The sequence below is a fragment of the Ictalurus furcatus genome, chromosome 3 (assembly GCF_023375685.1).
Source record: "Ictalurus furcatus strain D&B chromosome 3, Billie_1.0, whole genome shotgun sequence".
Taxonomy (NCBI): domain Eukaryota; kingdom Metazoa; phylum Chordata; class Actinopteri; order Siluriformes; family Ictaluridae; genus Ictalurus; species Ictalurus furcatus.
In genome coordinates this window covers 26,831,181-26,840,191 of record NC_071257.1, presented here as the reverse complement: position 1 = coordinate 26,840,191, position 9,011 = coordinate 26,831,181, and the positions used below count along the sequence as shown (strand labels likewise).

Sequence of the window (9,011 nt, the reverse complement as noted above, 5' to 3'; positions counted from 1 at the left end):
TCCTGGTCAGTGATGCAGTGGATCTGGAGCCTGTCCCAGGAACGTAAAGCAGGAGTACACCAAGGTTGAGATGCCAGTCAGACGCAGGGCAACATGCACACATACATTCACACACACAGGAAATTTAGATAAACCAATCCACCTGCCAGCATGTTTTTGTCAGGTGGGAAGAACCTGGAGAATATGGAGAAAACCCACATGGACACAGGAAGAACACACAAAACTCAGCAGAGGCAGTAACCTGAGCTCAGGATTGAACCATGGACCTTGGTGATTTGAGGCAGCAACGCTGTACTACATTTTAAATTTGAATTTTGCCAAGTTACACTATATGAACAAAAGTTTGTGGACATCTGAACATCACACCCATGTGTGGGTCCTCCCCAAACTGTTGCCATAAAGTTAGAAGCCCACAATTGTACAGGATGTTTTTGTATGTTGTTTTTGTTTCACTGGAACTAAGAGGCCCAAACCTGTTCAAGCATGACAATGCCTCTGTTTATAAAGCGAGCACCATGAAGACAGGGTTTGTGACGGTTGGAGTGGAGGAACATGAGTGGCCTACACAGAGACATCACACTTTTAAATAACATTATTATTTGAGCAGTGCTATTACTTTCCACATCACTAGGAGGTGCCATGTCCTGAAATTGCAGCTGGCACTCTGCAGACTGGTGATGTTCAATATTGATTCAATACGCAGCACTTTTTATTTTTAGTCTTGTGTACTTCTGTCTCTCTCATTCACTCACTCACTCACTCTCTCTCTCGCTGTCACTCACTCACTCACTCACTCTCTCTCTCACTCCCTCCCTCACTCTCTCTCTCTCTCTCTCTCTCACTCACTTTGTATGTATGTGTGTGTATGTATGTGTGTGTGTGTGTTCTCTTTATGGTAGCCTTTGATATGTGCTATATGTTTCTATCTCCTGGAAAATTGATTTTAATTATTTAAAATGGTTCCCCGTGACCCTGAAACGGTAAACGGTAGAAGATGGATGGATTTAAACAGCATCCTTTGATGGTCTGGCAAATTAGCAAAAGAATAGACACCTCCTCGTTACCTGCACAATAGAATTGCTTTATTCTTTCCTAATTAAATATGTTAAAGTACAAAGCCAAACAGCAAGATTTGTGGATATTTAGGACACGTGTCATATACTTTCTGAACAGAATCACTGTGAGCAAGCTGGCCTCGTTTTCTGAACATTTTTACTTTCATCTACCAGATTAAATCCCTTCTAACTGATCACTCATAACAGGTAACATACTAAAAAGGCTGCAAAGAGATCTTATGTCTACGGCAAATCTTAACTTTACAGCTATTTTTTCACGGTGAGATATTTCACTTGACACTATTAGGTAGTATTTACAGTTTACAGTTCACACATTTGACACAATGTTTAACGAAACACATACAACTGACCAACTAAACTATACAGCATCTACATATAAGATGAGTGCTTAAGCTATGGAAGGACACTCCTAATCCACTGGAACAACATCCATATGAAACTTCTCTGTATTCATGTTCTCTGTGAGGTATTTAGAGTTAATGTGACTGTGCCCAACACATTTCTTTTTCAGAGGCTCTGTCTTGAGCCTAAGATTTAATCAGCTCAGACATGACCTCCTCTGGCGCATTGACATGGTTCTGCACCATGACACTGGCGGTCTCTGTTCGACAGCTGCGTGTTGTCCGGAAGGTTCTCATGTGCCGCAGCTCCAGGTCATCCTCCTCTGAGACCCTGATGAAAGGGCACCAGCGGAACGCTCGTCGGAAACCTGACCGGAATCTGAGGAGAAGCAGCAGGCGTCTGTTCAACAAAATACTGTATTTACAATCATGTGAAAAAATAAGTACACCCCATGGAAATTATTGGGGGGTTTTTACATACTTGGACAAGCAAACATTTGATCATCTTCGAAACAGTGACAATTAATAAGTATAGTATAGTATAGTAATAAGTATAGTTGATATACTTGAACAAACCCACAAGGGTTTGTTGTGAGCTATATGTATATATGTGTGTGTGTGTGTGTGTGTGTGTGTGTGTGTGTGTGTGTGGCTCACAAAGGTGCTTTTTATGAGAGAAAGTTTGTAAAGTCAAAATGTCTTCAGAATAATTGTCTGAGCATGTATATTTTTATGAATATTACTTTTTTATTGTTTTCCCCCAACATATATACTGTATATAGTCATAAATATGCACAAGACAATGTCAGTTATGGGATTAATAACGCATCCATCTATCCATCCATCTGTTCAATTATGGAGTACAGTGTAGTTCAGTAATGAATTGTTGGCATTATTGTAGACTAATTATATAAACATTTCTGAACATGAATATGAATGTTTTGTATACCTTTGGTTCAGGCAGCAGTATATGATGGGGTTGTACATGGTGGAACTCATAGCTAACCAGAAGATGGCCAAATAGACCTGTTGGATGTAATGCTGGTTGTATATATCCTTCTTGAAGCTACCCAGGATGAAGTAGATATGATAGGGGAGCCAGCATATAGCAAAGGTTGTCACCACAACGATCATCATCTTCACAACCTTTAATTTAAAAAAAAAGTATGAGTCTTTCTCCACATGGGTTGCATAGAACTAATACTATTGATAGCAGTCCTATTTGTGGCTCCTACTACGCTAAATTTGTCTAAGATTAATGTGAGGATGGTAGATGTATTGCTCTGACCAGCTAATGCCCCATATCTGTCTGCAAATGCTGTCAATCATGCATGTCTTCTTGAATATCTGGCCTTGGCAATTTTACCTGTATTTTACTTATTGAGGTTGATTCAGCACTCAATATCATTAAGTTGTGTGGTTACATCAGGCAAGAAAGAGAAAGAGATGTGACATTGGCTCCTGCTTGATTAAAATTAAACCCTGCACTCACACTGGCCCTTTACGGATAAGGTTGGACACCCGTGCCCCATGTGAAGGGTGTCAAAAGCTCAAAAATTTCAAATCCAGAAACAAACTAAGACAAAAATACAGATATCTGAATACCTACACTCCTTTGAAGGACAACAATGTACATTCTGAACAGCTTTGTAATGGGTTTCCACCTGAACGCTTTTTTTTTCATAAGAAAAGGATTTTTTTATATCCAAATTATAATTGTTTAGGGTGCTAAACTTTTTAGAATATACTAACATTCCTGTCCTGACATGTTTACCTCAACAGTTTCACACCAATTTGGGCCTCTGAGCTATTTCATCTCATGACATCACAGGTGTGCGAACAAAAGAGAGAACTTCACCAGAAATCATGAAGTCTCCAGATAAGTAGCAAAACATCTTTATTACCTAAACACAAGGCCAATTTCCAAGACTGTCTAGAGTTCCCAACTTTCTTTGACAAGACCTACTACTTCAAATCTCAAACATATTAATATTAGCTTTCTGTGTGGTTGTACTGTATGAATTTGGATTTGTACGTGTAAATTAATGGGTGCATGGGTGAGTGTGTTAAATCTGACCTTGCGCTTGGCCTGAATCTGGTTCTGGTAGTGGTCTGATGCCTCTCCTGGGATCCTGCTGCCCCATAGTCGTTGGCCCACCATACTGTAGGTCACTAGCATCACCAGCAGGGGGAGCAAGTAGATCAGGATAATGACAGCAATCTGATACCTGTAGAGGTTTGATGGGGCATTGTTATTTTCATATATTTGTGTTTTGTCTACTTCAATCAAGAATAAAAGCGGTCAATGAAACTACACGGTTTATTATGTTATAACTAATGAATTATGCCCTATTCTTATACCATTGTCATTGAAAGGGCAAAAACAAATCTCAATCATAGGCTAAAACTACATTTTTAAAGGAATAGCCCCTCTAACCGTGTAATTTATTCCAAATGAATCATTATTGCCAGTTATTCAGCTTTTCACCTTGAAGCAAATTTTTCAGTAACAAAAGTGAATAATGAATAAGGTATGTATTTATGAAAGTGAGAAAGTCTGGGCCCGCCAAAGGTTCTGGGAATGCAGGGGTTAAAGTTCAATGTATTTATCATAAATATTGCATTTAAGGTATTACATATTTGAACAGTCAAATAATTTACCCTAAGATACTTCTCATAATCCAACCTGAATATTTTGCAAAAACAAATAATTTCCTGCTGGTTTTTTTTTTTTTTGGGGGGGGGGGGGGGGGGATGCGTTTGGTCTTTCTTACGAGAGCTGGTGCTTTCCGCCATAGTCATCAGGCCATTCCACCATGCAGACTGTGCGGTGCGAGTAGACCTTGGTGCTTGAGTAGAAACACTGAGGGAAGGCCAAGGAAAAAGCCACAGCCCATATTACACCAATCACTACTTTGGTGGTGGTAGAGGACAGTCTGGCCCTCAAAGGGTGGATAATGGCCATGTATCTGTGATGGTAAACAAATCACACCTTACTAAACAGATAGAACATAACCCATGCTAAAGACAGACAGATTGATGTCTCAGTCAAATTCACAATCATACTCTGAAACGTCATATGTTCATTATCATTTCAAAATCAAACATAAACCAAATTATATGCATGTTTATAAGTACAACTAATCAGTTCGTGTCAACTAGGCATCAGTAATTATGTCAACGCTCTTCTGACAAGGTGGCAGAAAATCCAATAAGAATTGCTGTGATATCACTTCAGACTAAACAAGCTTCTGTAGAGTATAAATATTTAATGTAAAACCTCATTACTGACATTTCTAAATGGTTACTAATTTATATTTCTAATTTCTAATTCCATTACATTTCCTTGTCCTTGTCCTGAATGGGGTAATATGCAATAAGCCAATAGCAGAATATATCTTTTGGCCTGTAAAAGGCTATAAATTACACACTTTTCCATTACATGTGCCAGTTGTATTACCACGACAAAAAAAGCAATATTTGTATAGAAGCAAGAACCAGAAGAGAAATAAAGTAATGAAACAATGAACAGGACACACACACAAACACACAAGCACACACACACACACACACACACACACACACACAAACACACAAGCACACAAGCACACACACACACACAAACACACCCACACATTCCTAGAAGGCAGACAGTAGGGAGATGGCAATATATTATTGCTCACAATAATACTGGTATAACTTTAAAGATGATATGGTTTTCCATATCACAATGTTGTGACATAAGCAGGGTTCTACTAGTCAGGGTTCTACTAGTGTTTTGCTTGTATATACGTCACGTCTATGCCGGAATCTGCGTCAAACTTCAGCTCCTAGAATACAGCACAGATTAAAAACATGCAAGCCAAGGATTACAACACACTGCCATCTCAAACACTCTCACGTTCACGTTCAGAGCCACGCTCATAGTATATAAGGACACTTAGTTCACACTCACTTCGCAAAGTATACGCTCTGTATTGATTTTCATCAGTTGTTACCAAGCCTTTTGAACATTGATTGCTGTCCTGGTTTTGATCTGGTTTCTGGTTTCCTCGACTTGCTCCTGTCTGACCTTGTTAATGCTGTTTGTTGATCACCTGACCTTTGCCTGTACCTCTACCTTGTTTTGAATCTCGCAGCAGGAAACTGTGGCTTGTGGCACATGGCTGCATCATTGGAGAACACCATCAGCAGATTGACCAGCTCACCTTGCAGATGGCACAGCTCCCATCAGGTCTATGAATGGTGACTATTCAGTCTACCACGTCACTCAGAGCATAGCCCGAGGGATCCCGGCACACACGAAGATTGCTCAATTCATCAGTCTGCTTACTGACAAAGCGCTGGCCTGGCCCACAGCAGTGTGGTCACAAAGACATGTGAATGTGGCCTTTTAAGATCCACTTCCTCCATGTGTTTCATGAGTGTTTGACCATTCTTCAGAGGGTAAGGAGATTGGGGAGCAGCTTCTCACCTTAAAGCAAGGAACCCAAAGCACTGCAGAATTTGCACTCAACTTATGCACGTTGACAGTGGGCACTGAAAGATGCCTACTGCCAAGATGCCTACTGCCAGTGGTAGTAGGCACTGAAAGATGCCTACTACCTTCTCACAGAGCTTGCATGCTGTAATGACCAAGTATCTCTCGATGCACTGATCGACATGTCCATCCACCTAGATGCTCTCATCCATAAGCGAGGCACCATAAAAGCGAACATCTCCCCTATGCCAGATCTACAGGTCATAGAACCCATGCAGCTGGTAGAAGTAATGCTGAATGACATGGAATGCCAGAGGTGATGTTGAGAGAGACTGTGCATCTAATGTGGTAGTCCTCAGCACCAAGTGGCACAGTGTCCATCATGTTCGCAGGCCAAAGTTCCCCAGTCCAAACTTTGGTTGGAGGATCCATTGGAGGAGCCCCCATCACACATTGTACTAAGCCCATTACTTTCATAGACATTGCATCCACCACCATAGAGAGCACTGAACCTCAAGCCCACATGGAAATTCCCACAGAGTATAATGAATTCATTGAAGTATTCAATAAAACCAAAGCCATTGGGCTCCCACAGCACCATATGACTGTGCATTCGAGCTCCAAGCATGAGCTCCTAGCATCTTCTCACAATCGTATCTAACCCCTGTCTGCCAAAAAGACCTGTTAACCTCTGCCCCTCATACCACACATGTTAATCAAACAATTTAAAAACATTTCTCTCTCTCTCTCACTCTCTCTCTCACACACACACATACACACACACACAATATAAATAGATAGATAGCTAGATAGATAGATAGATAGATACACTTACTGTTCACTTTAAGATAAGATAAGATAAAATGTACCTTTATTAGGAACATCTGTACACCTGTACATTTATGCAGTTATCCAATCAGCCAAACACGCAGTAGCAGCACAATGCATAAATTAAGCAGATACAGGTTAAGAGCTTCAGTAAATGTTCACATCACACATCAGAATGAGCAACTCAAATGAGTTTGCATCAGAAGGCTAGCCATTACCGGCCGTCTTCTTCCTCTCCAGATATCTGTCACATAGGTTTCACGTGTTTGTCAAACATCCAATTTTTCAGATTTCTTTACAAGAATAATGTGTCCCCAATTTTTTGATGCAGAACTATTATCAGATATGTTAATATTGAACACTCAAGTATATATTTCAATGCTCTTTTAATCTTCTAATCTTATGAAAAAGCACATACATGGCCCCTTGTAGTAGTGCAGATGCAGGCATTATAGGTAATAAGGGACACCTTTATTTAGTATTTATTTTTATTAAATATTTTTATGGTTTATTTTAAATATACGTAGGCAGTTTTTTCATCACTGAAATGATTTGGGCATTACTAATGTAAACAAATTTCCTGTAGGCTAGTAATTTCTATAGTACACATGTATGCCTGTAATTATTTTCTATAGTGTGCTAATAATATATATTTTATATTTTATTATGCAATAGTATTATATTATAAGGACTCTCAAACACTCAAAACAGGCATCCAAAGAAAAAACATCCTAGTAAAGATGTGCCATCATGAGCCGCCAGAACAGCTTCGGTGCTCCTTGGCTTCCATTATACAAATCTTTTGAAGTGGACTGAAAAGATGAACATCGTTCTTCCAGTAAATATTACTTCGACAGATGTTATGATGATGGCAGTGATAAGCTGGTGAAAGTAAAGCCAATAGTATATGATTTACATCATTTTCAACCTTATCAAACCATTCAGTGTCCCCTTGTGCCCTGTGGATGGAAGAATTGCCATCCTGGAAGAGACCATTCCCACCAGGATAGAAATGTTTTATAATACGATAAAGATGATCAGTCACAAGTATTGATTTGTATTTACTCTTCCTTCTAAAGGGACAAGCGGACATAAACCAGGGCAAGAAAAATACATGAGAACCACAGCATAGTGGAGCCGTTGGCTTTTCCTTTCATTTGTCACTCGTCTTTATTTTGTGTCCAGATAACCTTTTTTTTTTTTATAAAAAAAAATGCAGGTGGACATAAATGATAGCCAGGATATTAAAACAAATAGCTCCTGACACAATGATTAATTTGGCTCATTATTTCATGTACTTATTATATGTTGTTTTATATGATTTAAATTATGCAAATATTACTTTTAGGATTATATTTGTGCGCATTCAAGCCAATACTAATTTATGGTGGATAAATTAGTCAGTCAGATTAGGGTGTGAACAAATTAACAGTCGGATTAGTGTGTGAACAAATTAACAGTCGGATTAGTGTGTGAACAAATTAACAATCGGATTAGTGTGTGAACAAATTAACAATCGGATTTAGCGTGTGAGCAAATTAACAATCAGATTAGTGTGTGGACAAATTAACAATCGGATTAGTGTATGAACAAATTAACAATCGGATTAGTGTGTGAACAAATTAACAATCCGATTAGTGTGTGAACAAATTAACAATCCAATTAGTGTGTGAACAAATTAACTTCAGATTATGTTTAGAGGGTGACTAGTGAAAACATGAATCCAGCACTACACCCTCTCTGAATTATTAAGTACATCCTTTATTATTATTATTATTATTATTAATAATTTATTATTTTTTTATTATAGGCATATTATGGCTCCACTACATCTTATATTGAAATGAGAGAAGTGATGTATACAGTGCTTACCTGTCCACAGCAATAGCAGCCATCGAATAGATGCTGGAGAAGACGGCAGTGATGGGGATAAAGTTCTGGAATTTGCAGTAGCCCAAACCAAAGTACCAGTCGTTGTGCAACGCGTAAACGAAATTGAAGACGGTGTTAAAGGTGGCCATGGAGGCGTCGGAGAAAGCCAGGTTCACGATGAAGTAGTTAGTGACCGTCCTCATGCGTCTGTGCGCAAGGATGATCCAGATCACGGTGACATTTCCCACCACAGACACCAGCACTACCAGAGAGTAGGCGAGCGCCCACAGAGCCACTTGCCACGCGGGTTGCGCGAACAGGTTGGTGGAGGTCTCGTTCCCATCATCATCATCTCCGTCGTTAAGCACTGATGTGAACGAGAGCGGATCCGAGGTCGCCTCCATATCAGTCGCC

The 9,011-nt window shown here is 39.5% G+C and overlaps 1 protein-coding gene across 1 annotated transcript in view; it reads right to left on the bottom strand.

Moving 5' to 3' along the window:
- Positions 1-1,065: 1,065 nt before the first annotated feature.
- The window catches only part of tacr2 (tachykinin receptor 2), an 8,700-nt gene continuing 754 nt past the window's right edge, over positions 1,066-9,011 (bottom strand). The window contains exons 1-5 of the mRNA XM_053621807.1: positions 8,598-9,011; positions 4,192-4,386; positions 3,495-3,645; positions 2,367-2,563; positions 1,066-1,796 (exon numbers count right to left, since the gene is read on the bottom strand). The exon at positions 8,598-9,011 is cut by the window's right edge and continues 754 nt beyond it. Of these exons, the coding sequence (XP_053477782.1) occupies positions 1,604-1,796; positions 2,367-2,563; positions 3,495-3,645; positions 4,192-4,386; positions 8,598-9,001 (1,140 nt within the window). The 5' untranslated portion in view covers positions 9,002-9,011 and the 3' untranslated portion in view covers positions 1,066-1,603. The remainder of the gene's footprint in view (positions 1,797-2,366; positions 2,564-3,494; positions 3,646-4,191; positions 4,387-8,597) is intronic.